General features: G+C 35.7%; 1 protein-coding gene across 1 annotated transcript in view; it reads right to left on the reverse strand.

Annotated features, from left to right (window-relative positions):
* The window catches only part of ADAMTS20 (ADAM metallopeptidase with thrombospondin type 1 motif 20), a 223,736-nt gene that overhangs the window by 110,320 nt on the left and 88,925 nt on the right, over positions 1-24,491 (reverse strand). Inside the window, exons 8-15 of the mRNA XM_066258150.1 lie at positions 17,798-17,903; positions 15,819-15,965; positions 14,211-14,352; positions 12,274-12,378; positions 6,720-6,865; positions 5,324-5,505; positions 5,093-5,229; positions 1,958-2,075 (exon numbers count right to left, since the gene is read on the reverse strand). Coding sequence (XP_066114247.1) covers positions 1,958-2,075; positions 5,093-5,229; positions 5,324-5,505; positions 6,720-6,865; positions 12,274-12,378; positions 14,211-14,352; positions 15,819-15,965; positions 17,798-17,903 — 1,083 coding nt within the window. The remainder of the gene's footprint in view (positions 1-1,957; positions 2,076-5,092; positions 5,230-5,323; positions 5,506-6,719; positions 6,866-12,273; positions 12,379-14,210; positions 14,353-15,818; positions 15,966-17,797; positions 17,904-24,491) is intronic.

Here is a 24,491-nt window from a genome sequence, read left to right on the forward strand (position 1 = left end):
TGCTAGTCACAAATCCAAAAGATATCAAAACAGTTGGTCATTGCTATATGTGTACACAGACTTCGTAAACAGCACAATAATGTGAGTTAATGAGAAGCATATATTTCTTAAGCTTTTAGTTTCTAATGCAAGCAGAAATCCCTACAGCTTCCCTCAAAATTTTACATTATTTTTTAAGTCTACTAACAAATTGTCAAGAGAAAAGTAAAAAATTTACTGGAGAGAAATGAAAACAATATTTCTATTTAATGGGACCAAATTCGCCCACACTGGCACTGCTCAAAAGATGAGGAAACACTCTATTAAATATATATTAAGAAAGAACGGAAAGTTTTCCCTATGCTAAAAATACTTATGTTACATAGTTTTCCAAATATTCTCATTTGCTCTAGTGATATTAAATCTAAGTTTTTCCTTTTCCTTATAGGATTTTCCCTTCTATTTAATACATGAAAAATAGGAGTTGAAATTTTTCTTGTACACTCACTTTGATAAATATGGAATAAATTTAAAAGAAAGTTTTAAAGGGCTTAAATTAGCAAGTCTGATATAAAATTATCTTGTACATTTTTAGAGCAGCCTTATGCCTCTCTAAGGCATCACATTAAAATTTAAGATAATAAATGTTCTGATGATTCTGTATACTCTATACGGATATGGTTGTAGATTATCAGCCTACATAAATCATTTTAATTCATGATTATTTTTTTACTATAAAATATTCCTATAACCTTCACTAATTGCCTTCGCATGTATTTTTCAAGAAAGCAATTCCTAGGCATAGCAAAAGTGACAAGATGGAGGGTTACCACCAGGGGGCAGTGATGTGACAAATGTTATTCAGACCTTGCAAATGAATGGAACATCTTTTTCATTTGCAAACTAATTAACTCATACATAGTACTATTTTGGCAAGGTTAAATATATTATCCTAAATTAGTGCATGTGGTTTTATACAGAAAAATATCTTTTTTAGTGAATACAGATCAGACTTTGATAAATGTGTGCCACTGGTTATAAAAGAAGATCAAATGTGTATGGCTCCAATGAAATAATGAATCATAACAAAAAAAAAAGGTCAACTCATTTAGTAACTAAAATTTGTTAGCACCATCAAGTATGAAATGCACTATACTTTTAATATAAATAAAATGTAAATATTTTTACATTTTACTGCTTTAATTGAAGTAATTCATACTAACCTAAACAGTGAACACATGAATATAATTTAAAGCTGAACAATAAAACTGTAAAAAAATACACTTTTATTTTGCAAGGAAAGTTTTAAAGGGCTTCTTTTATTACCACAAAAAGAAAAAAACATTTCCAGGAAATTTTTAGAATGGAAAGTATCTGCTATATTCCCCTAACAGTTTTGAAGAAAAATAAAATCATGGCCAAATATCAATTTCTGTAATCTTGATACTTCCTGAAAAATCAAATGTAATAATGATTCCAAATCCACATTTAAGTTGATGGTTTCATTCTTCACTTTCAATAAATATTGTCAATAGATCATCAATAAAAAAGACAACTAATAGGCCAGGCCACGCCAAAAAAAATGTTTGGTTTAAATAATGAAAAATAATTAAAAACAAGTTTCCTAGAAACATTTCTAAGTATATATATTAAAGATGATAGGAACAGCAGTCAGAACACAACAGTGACAGGGCAGCTATTTACACATCATTGTCAAATAGCAGTGGATTTACTCTAATAAATGCAACTAATAAATTTTAAAAATCAAATTTGCCTTGAGCTGGTAAATTCATTAAGTCAAGGATACATCTGGCCTAAGATTTAATCTTTTATATTTGGGAAAATTTAGTAATCATTTTTAACTAAGGGTATAGAATAGACAAAACAATAACAAACTATTACTATGTTGCCTTCATTATATACACCATTACTACATCAGATAAAAGGGAAAAATCCTCAAAACAAAGACACTGCTTACCATAATGAGCGCTATTGAAGACCCCTGCCATTGTCCTGCATGATGAATTATCCCCACCGCACACTCCACATTTATCTCTCCTGGCTTTGGAGTTTAACACATGATCACAGCCAGCTTGCTTCAAAATATAAAAATTAAAATCAGTATTATAAAAATGACTAATGATAAACATGATGCTTTATAAAGTTCCTTTCATAAACATTCTATTAATAGATTTGATACGGCGTGAATTTTCTATCTACTAATCCTGTTATGTGTGAATATGTTTACACATCTGTTCACATGGTTGAAAAAGCAGTGGTTTTCAAATGGTCATCCATATACCCTCTGCATCAAAATCACATGGGTGCCACTTAAAAAGACAGAGTCCCAGACTTTCTGGATGTAAACCTTGCAGATAAAACGTAAAAATCCACATTGCAAGGAACGATGACAACAATGATAGTGATTCCTATGCCCATCATCTGAAAACCACTCTTTAAAGAAATATCATTCAAAAGGGACAATAAGTATGCCTATGTATGTAACTTTAAAAATGCTTCAATTTTTTTATACTTATGACATTAGAACTCTAGGAATAAACCAAGTACAGTTGAAAGAAACAGTTTATTGATCCACAAGCAATATCCACCATAATAAACAATGTTTATTAAAAGAATATATAAATGGCCCTGGCCAGTTGGCTCAGTGGTAGAGCATCGGCCTGGCACGCAGGAGTCCCGGGTTTGATTCCCGGCCAAGGCACACAGGAGAAGTGCCCATCTGCTACTCCACCCCTCCCCCTCTCCTTCCTCTCTGTCTCTCTCTTCCCCTTCCGCAGCGAGGCTCCCTTGGAGCAAAGATGGCCCGGGAGCTGAGGATGGCTCTATGGCCTCTGCCTCAGGCACTAGAATGTCTCTGGTTGCAGCAGAGCAACGCCTTAAGATGGGCAGAGCATCGCCCCCTGGTGGGTGTGCCGGGTGGATCCTGGTTGGGCGCATGCGGGAGTCTGTCTGACTTCCTCCCCGTTTCCAACTTCGAAAAAATAAAATAAATAAATAAATAAATAAATAAATAATACATAAATAAAGATGGAAGGAAAGGGTCTGCTCCAGGGGTTTAGCAGAACAAGTGCAGGTGGTGTGCCCTGCCTAGGCAGCAGTTACTTTTACTCCTCTGAATTTAGTGACCAGCAAGGTAGTGACCAGCAAGGTACTTTATAACCCTCATGTATTTTTATACACAAGACCAATATTTCCAAAATGAAAATTTCAACCAGATATTTTCTGAAAGTAGTATGCATCTATATGTTCAGGTAATCATTTTTTTTTTCATTTTATATTGAGTTTCTGCTGTTAACTTAGATCAAACAAGCTTTTCAGGCCACTGAGTTTCCTTTTTTTCTAGTATTTAAGGTATTTCTTTTTTCTTTTTTTTTTATGTGTGACAGAAATAGACAGAGAGACAGAGAGAGGGACAGATAGGGACAGGCAGGCAGGAAGGGAGAGAGATGAGAAGCATCAATTCTTCATTGCAGCACCTTAGTTCATTGATTGCTTCCTCATATGTGCCTTGATGGGGGGGCTACAGCAGAGCAAGTGACTCCTTGCTCAAGTCAGCAACCTTGGGCTCAAGCCAGCAACCTTTGGGCTCAAGCTGGTAACCATTGGGTCATGTCTATGATTCCATGCTCAAGCCAGTGAACCCGCACTCAAGCTGGCGACCTCAGGGTTTCGAACCTGGGTCCTCTGCTTCCCAGTCCGACGCTCTATCCACTGCACCACCACCTGGGCAGTCTAAGGTATTTCTAATATATGTTATTTTATATTTCTTTGAACATCTCATTAGCACTTTGTGTGCAACACCTTTTATTACCTGGGTAACTAGTTATAGACATTTGGTTATAGTGAGAACTTGTTCTTATGAAATTCTATTTCTTCTATTAACCAATGAAGGAGTTTACGAAGTCACATTTGTATTCTCTAGACAGCATTTACTAACTTAGTTTTCAAATTCATCACTGATTTTTAAGATTGCCATGTGCAATGTGAGTGCTTTAATTCGGGGTCTTATCGACTCTCACCTAGAACCCTGTTAAATGGCCCACCTATCTCCAATCTTCTAACCCAGTACATTCTGAAGATTCTAAAATGCAAATAAAATCACATCTCTTGCTCAATTCCAAACCTTTCTAAGGATCTACAAGGCCTTCAGGAAAAAAAAATATGTAGAACCACCACCACTTTGTCCCCACCTCCAACCCTGGTCTCCTACTTCCTTAACTTTGTAAAACCTACTACTACTCATCCTCAATAATTAGCTCAAGCCTCACACCCTCCATGAGCATTATTCAACTCCTTTACCCACCTCCCCATAAATAAAACATTCATTTCTACCTAACTCAATATCCCTGAGCCACCTTGCAAATGACTTGATAGCACAGCATTGTAATTATTTACCTACCTATTTCCCTCACAAATCTGTAACCACCTTGGAGGTTAGTACTCTGTCCCACTGTTTTTTTGACACCCAGTAAGTACTCAGTAAATGTTAGATGCATGTACCCAAGAAGTAAGAGACAAAATGGAAAGAGAAAGGGAGGATATCACCACTTCTAACATAGAGATGGGGGGAGGGTGGAAGGTCACTAACAGAAGGTTACATTCAAAGGATCAAAAAGACTTTACAATCTTTTTGTTCTCAACTCTTTTTATCTTTTTAGAAAGTTCACCTCATCCCTTATGCCAACCAAATTGGCAGACTTACCTTAATCATTCCTGATTACCTTAAGTTATTCCTGATGTCAGAAAATCACCTAGTTAACAAAGTCTCCTAAAGATACTACTACAGATAGTGTGATTATCACTAAAGGTTGAAATCCACAAGAATGTATTCTAAGTAACTGAAGTAAGTCTTCCGAAAATCACTTTTTTCTTATCTTTTTTTTTACATTTTTTTCTTTTTATTCATTTTTTAGAGAGGGGGGAGAGAGACAGAGAGAAGGGGGGAGGAGCAGGAAGCATCAACTCCCATACGTGCCTTGACCAGAAAGTGCAGGGTTTTGAACCGGTGACCTCAGCATTCTAGGTCAAAGCTTTATCCACTGCGCCACCACAGGCCAGGCCTGAAAATCATTCTAAATATAAGTTTACTTACCCGACACAGGCCTTGAACACAGATATCATTAGTTTCAGTTCCACAAGGGGTACCATCGGCAACCCTATCCTTTAATTGGTAGAAGTTAGTGGTTCCAGCAACCCGACAATAGAGTTTACAGCGATCTTTTATGGCGACTGTTAAGAAAAAGTCAAAATTTTGGTGTGCAATAATACAATTGTGTTCCTATGTCCCAAAAGGATTCACATAAAAAATATTCTAATTACTTACTCCCACTGTACTTTGGAAGCCATCGCACATTAGGGGAAAGACCATTGATGTTGAAATGTTTACCATCAAAATCAGAGCACTGCTTCTCACGAAAGTCTTGCTTGCCTTTTGGACATGAATCAGTATTACATGACCGAAATTTCATCCTGCGGCCCACACAGTACTTTCCTCCGTTTCTTGGCCTAGTCAAATTCATTACAGTTTAAAGCACATCAGTAAAATATTATTTCTGCCACATACTTCTAAAACTGTTCCATCCCTTTCCAGGATGTCCCACTAGCACTTTGTGTACAACAGAAGTATGTAACATGGTTTTAAAGCAATTCTATGGCTAATACACTAAAAATATCCATCTTAGTGGACACTGTGGCCTAGAGTGCAGAAATTGTATCTTATTCATGACTTGATTAATTAACAAGGAGCTCACTATGACGGGAATTTGGTTTAAAATTTCAAAAACTGATTTGTTCATTTTTTGGAAAAAAAGACATAGTGAGCCAAAAATGATTAAAAAAAGAAAGATAATGCCAGGTTAAATAAAAAAAAATACATATGTGTCTTTGTTATATAGTATATCCAATTTATCACTAAAGTCACAGAGTTTCATTGTATCAATCTATATCCATCCATCTCTACTTCAATTTATGCTGGAAAATAAAAACTCTTTTCTCAGCATTGTTTAATATAAAAACTTCTAGCATAATTTATCTATTCTAAAGTTGAAAGAAACTCAGATTTTATTCAGAATGTCACTTTCTGTATTAAAAATTTGTATTAATATGACTTTAAGAGAAAAGTATCATATTGCTTACCAATTTATATATTACATAACAACAGAAATGTTATTTTTAAATCTTTATGGAATCTCTAAGTTCTTTTAAATAATGAGGAGGGGAGCTACGCTTCAGTACTTATTCAAGTTAAAGACATAGATGCATCTATAACACAAGAAGCAAAGAAAGAATATATGACTTGTCAAATTATACACAAAACAGTAAAAAATTGGTAATACGACTACATATTTTGTCCAGGAGAGCCAAAACATAGTTAAAAAGAGATAGTGGCTTTCAATAGAAATACAATAAATGTAAAATTTTTTTAAATGCCATTATATTTCTGTCATTATTTATAGATATTTCTCAAATTCATACTAAATCAGAAAAAAAATGGCTGTCTCAACTAAGATTCTAAAGATTATTTTTAGCTATTCAGGTACTATTCTTTCTTTAAGGTATGAATCTACCAAGATAGAAAGTAATATGGCTTAAAGTTCCAGAAGTTTTCTAAATCTCAGAAACTTACAGACTGACCTCCAGTTTAGAAGTGAATGAAACTGATGTTTAGTTTCTGGTGCCTTGAGATAATCTTAATTTACAGTGACATAAAAAAGACATACTCGGGGCGATTACAGAGCCTGGCTGTGCTTTTGATTCCACCTCCACATGTTCTTGAACAAGAACTGTAAGGTCCCCACGGTCCCCATTCACCATCTACAGGACGTGTTTCCATTTCTTTGTTTACACATAGCCCGTGGTGGCAATGCTATAAAAATAACACACAAAAAAGTGATTCATGTATATCTAATCAGAACATCATAATAACTATAATAGCAGCCTAAAGATCAGTAGAAGAAAAAAAATGTATACAATCTAAAGCAAAGTGTTAATTCTGATATGATTACATTTAACACCATGTTATGAATATTTACTGAGTATCGACTGAATAAGAAGATCTATGGAATGCAAAAAGAATTAAAAATTTCCCTTGCCTTTGATATTTAGTATTCTTAGGGGAAGGAAGACCTACACAAATGGAAAAAACTTAGTAAAATAACAAATATTTTTAAAAAGGAGTCAATTATTTGATTAATGCATTATGTATCCAGGCTTTTTTTAATGCAGTTATCTATCATTCTCTCACTCTTTTAGCTAACTTTCTACTGTCCATCCAAAGTCTCAATGATCACTTTCTTACTTTCATCAAGAAAATGAAAACTTGCAGAAGAATCTGCCGGAATCCCCCATCACCCCTTCTACTCACCCATCAGCATCTGTGCCCAGTACTCACTCAGTCTTCCTATTTGTAGACATAAAAAAATCCAGGATCCTAGCCAAAGTCAATCCTTCCACCTATCACTTAATCTCAGCCTTTCTCACTGCTCAAAACATCACTCAACAGTTATCTCACCCCCCCCAACATCATCATTGTTCCACTGTCTACACCATGAAAATAATATGGTTCATGTACTGATGCCAATCTATGAACTAGTCACTGTCAGTCTATGAAGAGATGAGCACAGAAATTGAGGGTACTTAGAAGCTTTTGTAAGACTTTTACAGAGAAATTTTGTTTATTAAAGTCATTAGTTTAAAAATTAGCTTACAGTTGTTTTATTTTTAATTTTATTTTTTATTATTAACATTAAGTTTATTATTTAAAACATTTCTTAAGTGTACAGTTCAGTGGTATTAAGTATATTCACATTGATGTACCACCATCTCTCCAAACTGAAATCTTCCATCTTCCCAAACTGAAACTGTATATCCATTAAATAATAATTCCTTATTCTTCCCTCCTCCCAGCCCTGACAACCACCATTCTATTTTGTTTCTAGGAATTTAACTACTCTAGATATCTCATATAACTGAACTTATGCTGTATTTGTCTTTATGATGGCTTATTTCATTTAGCATAATGTCTTCAAGGTTCACATACTTAGCATGCACCAGAATTTCCTTCTTTTAAAAAGGCTGAATCTGGGTGGTGGGCACTGAATGCAATATACAGAGGATGTATCACAGAATATTACACTTGAAACCTATATAATCTTATTAACCAAAGTTACCCCAATAAACTAAATTTTAAAAAGAGACTGAATCATACTTCATTCTGTGCCTATACCACATTTTGTTTATTCATTCATCTCTTGATAGACAGTTGGGTTCATTCACCTCTTGGCTACTGTAAATAATGCTGCCATGAACATGAGTGTGCAATTATCTCTTCAAGACCATGTTCTCAATTCTTTTGGATATATAACCAGAAGTCGTATTGGGTCATAAGGTAATTCTATTTTTATTTTACTTTTTTGAGGAACTGCTATTCTTTATTCATTTAAAAAAATGGCTTACATTTTGAATGTCTTCTTTCATTTAATTTTCCTAGTCAAGTATATTTATAATTTTGGATAAAAATAAAGATCAAAAATATTTTTTTAAATGACTGGTCCTTCAGTAGAGAGAGTTTGAAAATACTCCACTAAAATATTATCATTAATATATACACATATTCGTTTCTCCCACCTTAACAACAACAACAAAAACAGTTTCTTAGCACTCACTTCCCTCACCAGCAACTGTGTCCTGTTTCTTCATGAAAAGGTTGTTTATGTTCATTGTCTAACACTCTCTATTTCCTCATAGCCCCACATTAGCCAAGCTTTTATACCCCAACCTCCATGAATCTACTCATGCGTAGATCTCTAATGGCCTTCACAATGTATTAACCAATGGCCAGTTCTCAGAATCTGTTTTCTTTGACTTAGCAGTATGCAACATACTAATTATTCTTCTTGAGATATTATTTTTCTCTTAGTGTCCAAGCCTCCACACTCTTGAATTTCTTTCTTCTTTAATGATTACATTTTCACAGTTTCTTCTGCTGTTTCTTCTTCTTTCTAACCTCTTAATCCTGGAAAGTCCCCAGGCTCAGATCCGACCCTTTATTCTTCTCTATCAATCACTCCCAGTCCAGATCTCTTTTCTGAACTCCAAACTATATATACAACTGTTTCCTCATCTTGACTTGACTGTCTAATAAGCATTTCAAATGTAGAAACCTCACATCGCACTCCTGCCCTGCCCCTTCAAAATCTCTTAAATTGATTTCAGTTGATCATATAGCAGGCCCTTAATAAATCCTATAGGCAAGTTTACTAACAAAAAAATTATTTTGTCCCCTCAATTGGAACAAGTCATTTTATATAAGAAAGCCACATCAGGAGTGAACAAAAACAAAATCTCAGAATGTATTATGTGCATTAAATTTGGCTGGCATTTTCCAGAAATACTTTAATAATCCCTGCATACACTCTTGTGTGTCTGAGAGATCAGAACATGAAAAAAGATAAAATGTTACACTATTCACCATGTAGTAAAATCAACTCAGTATCCAATGGGTTCACCATGAGCATAAAAATGAATTTACTACCAATAGCATTTAACAGATCATATCACATGTAAAATAGTCACAAGATAAATGGCCTAAAGAGGAGTGTTAAGACAAAGTTAAAGGACATTTGTTCAAAATTTTCCTTGAATAAAAGGTCTATGTAATACTGAATAATGCTAATGTTAATGCAATATAGGCTCACTACTTTCAATTAATTTAAAAAAGAAAATTTATATCTATCCTGATCTATAAGTTGTTACTACAAACACCACCTATGCTTTCAATCTACATGGGCTTTAAAGTAGGTCTCAGTATCTCATCATATTTACCTTAATTTCAACAAATCAATGCCTACCATACCACATCATTGACAAAATATTCAAATGTCTAATAAGCACATGAAAAGATTCTTAAGACTGGCAATATTCAGGGAAATGTAAATTGAAACCACAATGAGATTCCATTTTACACCCACTAATATAGCTAAAACTTTGTTAAAACACTCACAATATCAACAATTGGCAAGGAATGCAGGGCAACTGGAACTTTCAGACACGGTTTGGAGGAATCTAAAATGGTACACATATTTTGGAAAATTGTTTGGCACTCTCTTATGAAGTTAAACAAACACCTACCCTATGACCCAGAAATTTTACTCTAGGTATTTACCCAAGAGAAATGCAAACATATGCCCATAAGAACATCTGTAGGAGGATGTTCATAGCAGCTTTACTCCAAACAGCCAAAGACTGGAAATGATCCAAATGTCCATCAACAGGGCACTGGATAAACAAATTATGGTACATTTGTACAGTCAAATTATACTACAACATAAAAAAATAAAGTACTGATGGATACAATAATATGGATGAAACTCAAAAACATTAAGTTGAACAAGAAGTTTGACCCAATTCCCACACGCACACACAAAAAGGTATACTATATATAGTTCCATTTATATTAAATCAAGAACAGACTAATCTGTGGAGATGGAAACATGAACAGGAGCTGTCTCTGGAGAAAAGGAGAATTTTCTACAGTCAAAACTGAACTTTCTTAATAGGAATGTTGGCTATGTGTACATCTATATTTCATAAAACCTATCAAAATATACACTTAAGATGTGCATTTATATCTCAATTTTTAAAAAAATGTTTATGTCCGAACTGGACTTAGATTGTGCAACAAATTAGTTATCCATAGTATATCTCTTGATATTTATAAATATATCAATTACTATTTTAGCCACATAATCAAGCCATGGATATCGCAGCTTTAAAATTTTTTAAGGTGCCTGACCTGTGGTGGCACAGTAGATAAAAGCATCGACCTGGAACACTGAGGTCGCTGGTTCAAAACCCTGCACCTTTCTGGTCAAGGTACATATGAGAGTTGATATTCTAGCTCCTCCCCCCTTTATCTCTCTCTCTCTCTCTCTCTCTCTAAAAAATGAATTAAATAAATAAAAATTAAAAAGATTTTAAGACACTAAAGCCCAATCCTAGACTTGAATCAGGTGAACATCTTAAAGCAAGTCTTCTTTCTAATATTAACAGTCCAGTATTCATACTTCTGAGAGGTTTTTTTCCCTGCTCACCCTCAGACAATCAGGAACTCTCACAAACGCCACCCCCTCACCTTCCAAAAAGCTAAGTATGAGTACTAGTCACAAGAAGAGAAAAAATAGTCTGTTTAATAATTCTTACTGTCAAAATAGAAATTTTAGATCATGTTCAAATTTTTATATTCAGTTCCAGCTTAAATCTATGAATTGAAGAATTCCACCGGAATTTTGAACCTAAAATATTTTGAGTGTAAAACCATTTCAATGAGTGCTTCAGCTACTGCAAAAATTGCTGAAGTTCCAAATAAAACTTTCATAATTCCTTTGTGATGTGAGTGATACTCACGGAAAACATGCCTTTCGATGGAAAAGTGATACAAGAAAAGGGCAGTGGCTGGTACAAACATGTCAACGAAGCAACTGATGGTAAAGATACAAGTTCAACCAGTACACTGAATTTAATTTTAAATTTTTACTTTTGTCTACTATGAGTTTAGGCAGCATTAGCCAACCCATCGCCAAGAAGTGTTCCTTTTGCACTGGGTAGCTCAGAGGAAACCAACACTAAAACTTACTCAGTACAGACAATACTCACTAAACTAAGGCCAGTATAATGTGACTTCATGCTGGAGCTCCAAGTACAATCTGATCTCATCTTCACATACAACACGTTTTATTTTCATGGTGAGCCCTATCTCTCGACATCATGTTGGCAGATTTACATAAATTCATGACTGATGTTAGAATGGTGAAGATGTAGTACGGTAGGCAGTTTATTGTAGGGATATATTTTAATATGTTTAGAACTAATAAGATCCCAAGGAGATACTTAAAACTCTCAGCTATACTTAACTGAATTTTATAAGAGAAAATGTATGAAATAGTACCATCCTTGAATTTGGGGATTTCCTAAAATATCAAGACCTTTATGTCTATATTCATTTTTAATAACAAAACTATAATATACTTAGATAACTATGTACAAGGAATGATAACCATATGTAACTTTAATATTTATCTGCTAGGTTTTGAAAAAATGGTGAAATTATACTTTTTAATCTGCTAAACACTATCCTACAACAAAAATACTGGCAATAATATTAATACAACTAGCAGAACAAAAGTTGACAGCAAATGACGAAGAGTGCTGAAAGGCAGAGAAATCACATCCTTGGATAATCTCTTGATACAAGACTCACCCTTGGAGAAAACCTACCATCCCAGGACCACAGTTGGTTCCGTCTGCCAGTGGCATGTGTTGAGTACGACAGCCCTTGTGAACCCCTTCTGCACTTGTGCACCAGAGACGCCTGCATTGTTTCTGCAGAGTAACCAGAGGCAGGCAAGCAAGAGTAAAAAGAATGCCACAACCACAGGGGCAATTCAACAGAATGCCTCAGTTCATAAACTGATCTTATGTAGTTCTTCATTTCATGGCCAGAGTTGGAAATGACCAGCAAAATAGCTTTACTAAGTGAGGCCTAGCCATTGATTTTCTTCTAAATATATAAAATGACAGCATTTAGTTTTGTTTTGTTTTTTAACTTTTAGGTTTTCATCATACATTGAACAACAGGAAAGATGAATGGGAGTGGAAATATTCAAAATTATGTGAGACATTTTTCTCTCTTTGCAAGAGATTTTTCTAAAAGACTTTTTGTTGTTAAATGTTATTCACAAGGAGTTTCCAAAAGCCCCGCTTTGATCCAATGGTGGAATGTATGAATAATGTGCATAGAAATACTGTGTAATGTATACTGGTTTCCTATTTTGTGAATATAATGCAGACTTTCAACTTTTCAACAAAGGGTTCTGAAGTTTTCACAAGAAACAAAAATCCATAAAGGTTCACAGGAGCTATACCCAAGATAATTCTTTTTCCGAATTTAAATCCAAAGTTTATTTAGTGTCCAAATCGGGTAGGAAGAAGAAATGTATCTTTTATGTAAAAAATTAAGGTAAATCATCCCCCCTCAAAAGTGGACGTTTAAAGCCTTATTAAAACTTGAAACTATACATTTAAGATTTTAGGAATCACGTGAACTATGTGGAGTATGCTGTACATGTCCCTGCACTCACTGTTAGGTAACTTTCATCCGTTCATTCAACATTCAGTAAGCATTTATCCTATGGCACCTAGTAGGTGGCAGACCCTTAACTGAACACTGGAGATACGTATATCTTCATTTACTGAATAAATAAGGTCACATTTCTGGTCCAATAATTCTCACAACCTACTACTGTATCTATCCTATGGAAAATCCTTAAAATAACTGATAAAAAGTTCAGTGAAAACTAAATAGGCACCTAATTTCATTCCTTTTGATTCAAATCTATATAAATTAAAATATAGTCTATTATATTCCTGGGTCATTTAATACAACTCATTATCAAAATATAAAAAGACTCACATAATTTTCACCCCTATCCCCCAAATAATATCATTTGAAAGTAAACATTTAAATCCCTTTAATTTTCAAAACCTCTTGTGGATGTATTTCTAAATGGAAATACCTTATAGGATTATGAGGGTCAACAAAGATAATTTTTAAGTACCTAACATGTGCCTGGCATGAGCACTCAATTAATTTTCATTTCCCCCTTTTTATAACCCCTTTCTGACAAAACATCAAATTTTTTTCTGACAAAACATCAAAGTTTTCTAACACTTAAAAACTTTTTTTTTTTTTTTTGCATTTTTCCGAAGCTGGAAACAGGGAGGCAGTCAGACAGACTCCCGCATGCGCCCGACTGGGATCCACCCGGCATGCCCACCAGGGGGCGATGCTCTGCCCATCTGGGGCATCGCTCTGTTGCATCCAGAGCCATTCTAGCACCTGAGGCAGAGGCCACAGAGCCGTCCTCAGCGCCCGGGCCATCTTTGCTCCAACGGAGCCTTGGCTGCGGGAGGGGAAGAGAGAGACAGAGAGGATCGGGGGAGGAGTGGAGAAGCAGATGGGTGCTTCTCCTGCGTGCCCTGGCCGGGAATCGAACTGGGGACTCCTGCATGCCAGGCCAACGCTCTACCACTGAGCCAACTGGCCAGGGCTAACACTTAAAAACTTTTAAGATACATTCAGTTCACCTTCTGTTCAAGAGAATATATATAACTTCATAGTAGTTTTCAAACAAAAGGAAAAAAATCTTTCTTACCAAATAAGGACACACTTGTGATCCAGGACCAAACATAAGTTCACACTGCTTGTTTACATCATACATTAATCCAGGAAGTTGTGAAGACAGATCATATATCCTTCCATTTGGTTTGTCAAGGAGGCAGTCCCCATGACCAGTACTGTACCAGTAACAGAAAATAAAATATTGTGAATATATAAATATATGTCAGTATAAGATTCTTTTTTTAAAAACTTTTATTTATTGATTTTAGTGAGGGAGGGAGAGAATGTAAGGGGAAGTGAGAGAGAAGGGAAGAGAGAGAAGGGAAGAGAGGGAGGGTGAGAGGGAAAAGGAAATGGGAAGAGGAAGGGGGGAGAGAGAGAGAGAAACATTTATCTGTTTCTGTATGTGCTCTGACCAGGGATCAAACCTGCAAGTTCTGTGCCTCAGGACAATGCTCTAACCCAGGGGTAGGGAACCTTTTTGGCTGAGAGAGCCATGAACGCCACATATTTTAAAATGTAATTCCGTGAGAGCCATACAACGACCCGTGTATGTTACACATTATCCAATAAAAATTTGGTGATGTCCTGGAGGACAGCTGTGATTGGCTGCAGCCACCCGCAACCATGAACATGAGCAGAAGGAAATGAATGGATTGTAATACATGAGAATGTTTTATATTTTTAATGTTATTATTTTTTTATTAAAGATTTGTCTGCGAGCCAGATGCAGCCATCAAAAGAGCCACATCTGGCTCACGAGCCATAGGTTCCCGACCCCTGCTCTAACTGAGTTATCTGACCAGGGCCATATAAAATTCATTAACACATTTTCTGTAGTTCTGTACTTCCAAAGAGAATGTCAGTATTTTTTTTCATAATTTAAAACCTAGTTCAAATCAAAGTCAGTAAGAAATCTTCACAGTTTGCAAAGAACTTCTGATGTGTTCATCCCCATTTGAGACCCACTAGATCCATGAGGTAAAATTTTAAAAAAAGAACAATGACAAATCTAATAGAATATTATTTATGAAACAAACACTCATATGCTGATCACACTATACTTTTGATCTACCTTGTTATCCAATAATAATGCCTTATATCTAATGTCCAAAAGAAGTCAAAATGCAAAAGTAAAAACAAGTTTGCAAATCATTTGAGAAGATACATTTTGGTTTTAAACAACAACAACAAAAAAAGGAGTTTCAAAAAGTATTGTGCTATTTCCACACCTCAAAGAGGTTTTCTTAAGAAAGGAGTTTAATACAGAGTCAGGAATGGCTGTGTGGGGAGTTTGCATTTTGGTCTCACCACTTCCCAGGATGCGGGACTGTGGACAAGTCATTTAATCCCCCTGAGCCCTAAATCACCTCATCTGGAAATTAAGAGTGATAATATCGACCTTGTAAATTGTTATTAGAGTACATAACATACTGAAAGGACTTAGAAAAGTGGTAAATGGCAAGGGAATAGTAAATCTGAACTGCAACCCCTCAAAAAACAACCATTTGTCCAGTAAATGTAAGCTTACATTTAAACAATGAAAAACAAGTAAACAGAGGTTGAATCACTTTACACACATTTCAAATTTTATAGTCTAATAAATGACAATTTAACTAAAGTAATATAAAATCAGACTTACTCTAGGAATTCAGTGATATATTTCTGACTACATTTTGACCAGGTCCAAGGACTTGTATGGTAATTTAAAGTTGGAGCCATCACATGATATTGATGTTTAATTCCAGTTTCCTTACATTTAAAACTATCATCATGTGGAACATTAAATCTAAAAATAAAAGAAAAAGACACTTTAAAAAGAATACTAAAATAAGTATACGGCAGTAGTAACAAATCTCTTATATTTGTATTGTATTATAACGTAAAATGCAGATAAGTCTGGTTATATCAAAATTTGTGCTCTTGATCTCTCCAAAAAAGCCTTATAAAACTAGGTTACCTTCATGTTAAGTAGCACAGACTCTCTGAGAAACACTAAATTATTACTTTCAGCAGCAGCAGTCTGTTAATATGGTATCTGAATCCAAACAATCTAAATTTTTGGATTTTGGCTCACCTCATTACAATATGGACAAAGCATTCACACAGAAGTACAGGCAGTTTTCAACATGCATATATTAGATGTGTGGAAAGATTAGGTAAAGGCAATACCACACTACATTCCAGACCACTGATTATTGGTATAATATCAAAAGGACTTCTTTAATCACTAATCATATCATTCTATTATATCCACCTATTTTATATGAAACAGCCTAACAGCCTAAGTTTCTAGTCTATAATCAAAATGGGATGGTCAATAGACTGCAATAATTAAAAAACAATCTTAAAGGCAACCAAATCTTCACAACAAGAGCAATATTAAAAAATTAGCTGGTCAGCAACAGATCCTATTCATTCTTTTGAGGACCCAAGTACAAACCCACAGTTAAGAGGAACATTAAAACTACTTTGCAGAATGAAATCTGTACTTAAATCAGTCTTTTGGTTAAACTACTTACCCATATACTAAAGACACTTAGAGAGTTTCTCAGGAAAAAAAAAAATGTCTAAGATGGTACTTTCTGCAAGAACAGTATTCTAATCTAAACAGCAAATAGTGCTTTTGCAATGCATCTATGGCCCTCAGTTATGCCCCTGATCCTATCCCACACCACAAAAAACAACTTAAAATGCTGAATGAGCATCTTGCTGGTGCTCACATGAGATACAACCATCCAAAAAGTGAAGTGAAGAGAAGAGGCACTAGTTTAATAAAAATAATCTCCACTTGGAATTGTTCTAGATGAATACTCTAATTATATCAAGGCATGATCAGGAAAAGAAAATGTAGGCAACTCAAGCCTCAACTCTTTAAAAGCCATGAACCAAGAAAATCCAGGTATTGGGGTTGGTGGGTGGAGGAGGGTGAACATTGGAATCATTTTTCATAGGAGAGTTGTATAGGGGTTTCTGACTTTTCAAGGGAGCTCCAAACATATTATTGAAAATCATGGCCTCCATTCTTACAGCATAGAAACCCAGTAGAATTTTTAATAATGTAGCAACAAACAGGAAAACCCCAATTTTTTACAAAAAAAAAAGAAGAAAGAAACAAAAACAAAAAAAACCTATGGATTTGGGAGAAAAACTTTTTTAAAAATCCTTTAATTATTAAGAAATTCCCACATACTACATTCTCTGCTGGGACTCTGAGCTATAAGAGCAAGAAATGAGTTGGTATTACAAATATTTTTTGGGAACTGCCCATAAACAGAAGCCCCTGTAGGCCCTCCCATAAGATGGTAGAGGACAGTACCTGATCATGTATAGTATAACAAAGGATGGAGGCCAGAAGTGCTTGTCATGTAATCCAAAAGAGTAAATGAAATAAAAGAGTTCCCCAGTTCTAGTTCTTTGCTTAGTCTGTTAATATGTGCAGCCTGTCTGACCTAACATAGATCACACACAAAAGCCAGAGTTAGCATTTCAGGGATAAAAACTACACTAAAAATATTTTTAAAGACTTGAAGGTGCTAATTATTCAGTTGAAGATGGAATTTGAGGCATGCTAAACAGAATGAATAGAAGGCATATCACTGAGGTAACAGCGGTACTTACACATGTCCAAGCTCATGGGCTATGGTGAAGGCCGCACTGAGTCCATTTTCTTCACTAATAGAGCAGCTTCGTAAAGGATCACACAGGGTACCTAATTCTGCTAAACCTGAAAAATTTCATATTTGTATTTCATCAAAATGGGGAATGCCAAATCATAAAATAAGAACTAAATTTTAAACCATCTACCATTCACATGACTGCTTAGAAATGAATACATGGTTAGCTATTAACAGCACATAAACATTTAATAAGGTAAAGAAAAAAAAACAGTAATTAATCTACAGTTGAAGTCTTTCCAACAAATTCTTGCATTTCTTTACTAAAGAAAATAACCCAAGAATGTGGGGTGAGCAAACAATTTTTATAAAACAGGAAAAGAAAAATAATATTTGTTTGGAGGAAGGATAAAATTTTAGACCACATTAGTGTAGAGTGTAAGAAAGGTAATAAATGAAATTGGTAATAGAAAAACTAATAAAGATACAGCATAGGATGCTATAATCTATTAATTTTAATTTTTTTTAAGTTTTCAGGTGGCATATAATTATTCAGTTTTCATAATAAATAAATAAATACAGCTGGGGCAAAAGTAGGCTTATGTTGTTTATATGGAAAATACAATACAAGAAAAACTGTTTTATGTACTCATAACTATAAACCTACTTTTGCCCCACCCTATATGCCTAGAATGGCTCCTGGCATTTATATATGTTAAATAAAGTATAATTATGGCAAGAATTATTGCAAGCACTTAATTTTGTTACTGTTTCAGCAATGGAAAATGTATCATATGTTAACATATATAAAGAATACTGTGCAACTTGAATGTGCTGCTGAAATGTAAAGATAGTATGAACCAGCTGAACGCCAAAAACAACAATAATTATAATTAATAGAGTCCTTTCAAAATAAACTAGAATAAGAAATCCAAAATAAGGGTTCATTACAATTCATATTCCATCAAATTTCATTTCATTTATTTACTTTTTAATTTAACATAATACCATAGCTTTTACTATTACTATCCTTCAATATTTGCTTGTAAATTTAACTGGTTTCCAACGATTCCTTTTATTAAAAAATTTTCATATATAACAAATTTCTTACTGTAAAGTTTTTGCATTTAGAAATGTCTTAATATAGGTAGGTTTGTATTATCTGCTGTGTTTTAGCTCTCTACTTCTATAAATTCTTTCATTCATAAAAGCTAAAAACAGACATTGCCCTAGCATTTAAGGTAAATAGTAACAGAGTGGTTTTGTAGTGCTTTAAAAGAAAGAGAATTTAAACTAAGGAATCTAAAAACGCTGGAATAATTCTGACTAGTAAATTTATTTCCCAAAACTTTAGCATACAGGAAAGATTTGCTCTCTTTCTGACCCCGTGACCAAAAAATACTTACTTGGGTATAGTCCTCCCTCCCCCACAAAGAGTCTTATCTTAGTTAGGATCAAGACTAAAAGCAAAGAAGAAAAGAAAAATTCTTTAACAGTCCTCTGTCCCAAGTATGAGAGAATTACTGTTGTCTGTATGATTATAAAATTCATATTATATGTGATATTCTTTAGTCAGTTTTAGTCAATATATTGAATATTTTTCATGATTATTTTGCTAGCCTCCATGCCTTCATTCATACTTTTAATCTGTCAAGTGGCTCAAATTCGAATATATTTATTTTCAAGGACATGGAGATATTTGTAACATGACCGCCATTACCACCCACACTTTGTTTCTTGCTTAGGGATCCATTCTAACCTGACCATTTTATTTACATAACAAATCTGTGAAAATATGTACTGCAAGTGGATAAAGACTAAGCTAAAATATGCCCATATACAGGCAAAACCAACAAAAACTGAAGTGAATGTGTAGCATTGATACTAAGCAGCTTGTTGATGGTTTGTGCCTTGGTTCCCTCAAGCTGGTTTTATGTTCTCTAAAAGCAAAGATAGAATAAAGTAGCAAGGGCCCAAATTTAGAACAAGTTTTTTTGTTTCTAAGTGCAAGAAGCCACACAGTCATCTAATCTAGACATCTTGAAGAAGAGAAGTAATTTTCAACCTACAGTGTGTCCATAAAGTCATGGTGCACTTTTGACCGGTCACAAGAAAGCAACAAAAGATGATAGAAATGTGAAATCTGCACCAAATAAAAGGAAAACTCTCCCAGTTTCATACCTATTCAGTGCAGTTCGATGTGGGCTCACGCACAGATTTTTTAGGGCTCCTTAGGTAGCTATCCCGTATAGCCTCTACACTGACTGATGGCCTACCAGAAAGGGGTTTCTCCACCAAACTGCCAGTTTCCTTCAACTGCTTATCCCACCAAGTAATGTTATTCCTATGTGGCGCGTCGTTATAAATGCGCAGATATTCATGTTGCACTTTGGTCACGGATTCTAATTTAGCGAGCCACAGAACACACTGAACTTTCCTTTGTACCGTCCACATCTCAACTGGCATGGCCGTAGGCTGCTCAGCTGTATACATGGTGTTACGTCATCATCTGCGCATGCACACATGCTGCCACATCATCCTACAGAAACTGGGAGGGTGTTCCTTTTATTTGGTACAGATTTCAAATTTCTATTGTCTTTTGTTGCTTTCCTGTGACCAGTCAAAGTGCACCATGACTTTACAGACATACTGTACTTTGCAAAACATGCTCAGAGACTGGGGCCACAGTTCCTGCAAAAGGAGGTATAGCAGGAAACCTAGTAATTATTACCAACATTCTGTTTGTCATTAACAACTCTCCTTAGTTTGCCACTTGTCCATATATTTTAGAAAAAAGATAAAATACTAAATCTTGCATTAATACAAAAACATGCAACCTTGAGAAAATCATTTATTTTCATCTATAAAATTAGAATAGTTGTTCTTAGTTCATAGATTTGTTGTAAAGACTGAATTAAATCATGTAAAACCTTATTATAGCATACAATATATAAAAAACATTCAGATATATCAGCTATCATTATTATCATTACCCTTGACCCAACAAAGAACAACAGGAACACTTTTCATAGTTTGTTTCTAAACGTCACTATGATTTATGTGCACAGGGGTGGCTGAAAACTACAAAAAAATGAATGGGGACTAGGAGACCACCCACTTCCACATAAATAACCCAGAATGTCTAGCATTTAATCATGTGAAAAGTAGTAAGATGTGACAACAGGGCACAGATAATGTAAGAAATATATTCAACAGGTTTTCATTAGATAATTGATAAGTATACCTAACAAAGCCAGCCAGAGAATAGTTTGCAGGGAGAAAAGAATGGGATCTGTTGTAATAATTAGAATAGCAGGTGTCTATTTTTACATTTGTAGAAGATTAGAATTTCTAAGGGTCCTCCTAACACAAAGGAACTAGATCATTAATAAAAACTACTTTTTAAATGAATATTGACCTCGACCAAGTCCCAACCTCCAAAGTCTAACACATATTCTCTCCCTGCCCTCTCTCATAAAACATGCATGTGTGTTCACACATACACATTTATACCTAAGCTAAATTCCAACAGGTAAGTAATGAACAGTAAGGAAAGAAAGTACTCTGAGGGGAAATACGGATTAAAATAATATGATCCAAAGATTAAGAGGAAGCTTCAAGGTACAGCAGGATCAGATCCTGAGTCTTCCACATTGGGTCAGGAATCCTTGTTAGTAACACTCTTTGGATAACAGCAAAAACAATAGAAAATCCTCTCTGAAAGAAAGCACATTTTTTTAAGTAGTTCACCCCTAATCTCATGGATTAATATTAAGTAAATATGAGCTTACAATCAAAGATAGCCAAACACACAAACAAGTCAACACATGAGAAAGTTAGCAGAAACCACATATTTGGCCTTCCACTATTTAAGATATGGAAACTGTCAGAAACGGATATAAAATTACTCCAAGTGAAAGGTGTAAGTAAACACGAAAGGCAACTACAAATATGAGCAAACATAAAAAGAATGTAAACATAATGAACACATATTTTAAATAAGAACTAACTAGCTCTATTAAAAAGAAAAACAGGTTGAAATGGAAAAATCAGAAGATGGGTTGAAATACCAAATTAGAAGCAGCCAAAATAAGAAATAATAAAATGCATGTTAGAGCTCTTTGGATGACACGTGAGGAGAAAAAGAAATGAAAGCACAGAAAACAAAATGAGAAGACCTAATACATATATGATTTGGGTCCCATGAGAGAGTAGATAAAATACAAGGACAAATTTTGAAAGAAAAAATGTTTCTTTCTTTAAAGATATTAATCAATGGATAAAGGAATCACAACATAGCCAAAATAAAATAAATAAAAAGAAATCTATATTATGGCACAATTTTAATGAAACTGCATTACATCAAAAAAAAGAGGATCTTAAAAGCAGTCAGAATAAAAAACAGATCACCAAAAAAGCTGCAGCTAAACAGACTACAGATTTTGAAATAGCAAGAGATAAAAGACAATGCAATTACAAAAAGAAAAAGAAAAAACAAAAAAAGAAGAAAAAGGACAAAATAAATGACGTCAGAGAAATGGCGCCATAAGGAGCGATACCGATAAATCTCCCCAAAAATTCAACAAGATCTTCAACCAGAGACAGTTGGAGCCTTGGAGCCTCCAGCAGTTCCACACTAAATGCAAAGGTATAATTGAGCAAAAAATTGACTAAATATATAATCAACCCAAAGGAAGTAAGACAGAGGAAGAAACACTCTGCCTTCCTCACTAACCTAAATAAGGGCTGCTTTCACTGGGAACTGGGAGTATAGGAACTGAGGCGGGCATAAGGTGTGAATAGTACCAGACTGCAGCACAAACGTCCGAACCAGGCTGTGGCACGAACACCCAAGCCAAGGAAAAACTGTGCTTTTGGCAACCCAGTCAACACAAGCTAACGCTCGCGCCAAATCCAGACAAAGAAAAACAAGGGGGGCAGCCATCCACCCCTATCTCCTGGTTCTGCACACGCAGATAGTGGTCAAGAGATTCCTCCTAGAGCCCCGGGAGTGGGCGCCCGTGTTACCAGACAGAGGGGCAGAGTCAGAGGCCTTTGCGTGGGCTGTAATCAGTGTCTCGGGTCGCCCCTGTGCCCTGAAAAGCAGCGCGCGGGGAGTGAGCAGGAGTGAAATTCCCTACGCTCATACTTTTCCATGTGGGTGGGGCATCTCACCCAGAGTGAGAGGTGGCCAGTGTGATATCCAGGTCAGCGAGTGCGGAGAGTGGGCAAGAGATTTCCCCAGGAGTGGGCGCCCATGTAACCGGACAGAGGGGCAGAGTCAGAGGCCTTTGCGTGGGCTCTGACCGGAGTCTCGGGGTCGCCCCTGTACCCTGAAGAGTGGCGAGTGAAAGTGAGATTCTCTATGCTTGAACTTCTCCAGTCGGGTGGTGCACCTCACCCAGCCATACAAGCTAACAGACCCATGAAGGATTAGCTTAACCCACAGTCTGCTCGTCTCCCAACTGACCTACGTGACCCTAACTCTCAAGATCTCTCTCAGGTCAGTGATCTAAGAGGTGAGATATTTTTGGTACCTCTTGTTATGCTATGCACGTAGGGGTGGGGGCAACCTCTGATTGGCAGAGCTTGCATACTCAGGGCTATATGTTAAAAAGAGGGATTTGACAGCTTGTAAGTCCTCCTGCTTTGCAAACAGTGACTAGGGCATCTTCTACCCAGCCAAAACAGGTTACAAAGTGCCAAAAGCCTGGGGAAAGGGGTCCCACAGAGTGCTGAGGCATTCGGGATGTGCCTAGAGGCACATAGAAAGGCACCTTGAAAACAAATGGCTCCCAGCCCCGCCTGATTATGCTAGCGGACCTTACTGATTGAGCCTTACCCAGAGCCCTGTGCTGAGCAGGAATAGAGTGAGGATTTGGCAGCTCTTTGAGCCTCTTACTCTCCAGGCAGAGGCAGCAGCAACTCCATAGCTGGATCATCAGGCAGCTAATTCAGGAAGGAAAGACTAGGAGAGAGGCTCCGGGAAAACAGACTCTCTCATTGTCAGAGCCTGCAAATGCTAATGAGCCTCAACTGCCAACGAGACTGAAGCCCAATATATGACATCGCCATAGAGATTTATCAACTGCAAACCTCTACCTAAGCATGCCACAGGGGCAGAACCCCGGGTACAGAGTAACCGACCAGGAAGAGGGAGAGAAAAGAAAGAGCAAGAAGATAACCTCTCAAAATCAAGAATAATCCACAGACTTTATAACCTATCCCATTTTATTATATTTGTTCATTTGTTTCTCTTATCTTCTTGCCTTGATTATTTTCTTCCTTTTCAAATTTGGTCGTTTAATTCTCTGCTGGTCTTACTATCTCCTCTCCTTGAACTACACTACCCATAAGTGTTACATCTCCCATTATCTTTTCTTCTTCCTTTCTCTTTATGAGGGTCGCACTCCAAAACCCTTAACCCTCTCTCTCTCCCCTTTTGTTCTTTTTTTCTTTTTTCTTCATTTTGGTTTTCCTCTGTTTTTCTCCCTCTATATTCATTGTTTTCCTTTCTCCTTTACTTTTCCTCTCATTCAATCCTCAATCACGAACAGATTATTTTATTAGGGAATCAAATGTTTCTTTGTGGTGCTTTGGGGTTTTTTTACTTCGCTTTTTTAAATAACTAGCAGTGCTCCCAACCCTGGCTCTCCATTTTATCTAGTTTTTGCTCCACTAAATACAATAGTAATTTT

This window comes from Saccopteryx bilineata, chromosome 2 (genome assembly GCF_036850765.1).
Source record: "Saccopteryx bilineata isolate mSacBil1 chromosome 2, mSacBil1_pri_phased_curated, whole genome shotgun sequence".
NCBI lineage: Eukaryota > Metazoa > Chordata > Mammalia > Chiroptera > Emballonuridae > Saccopteryx > Saccopteryx bilineata.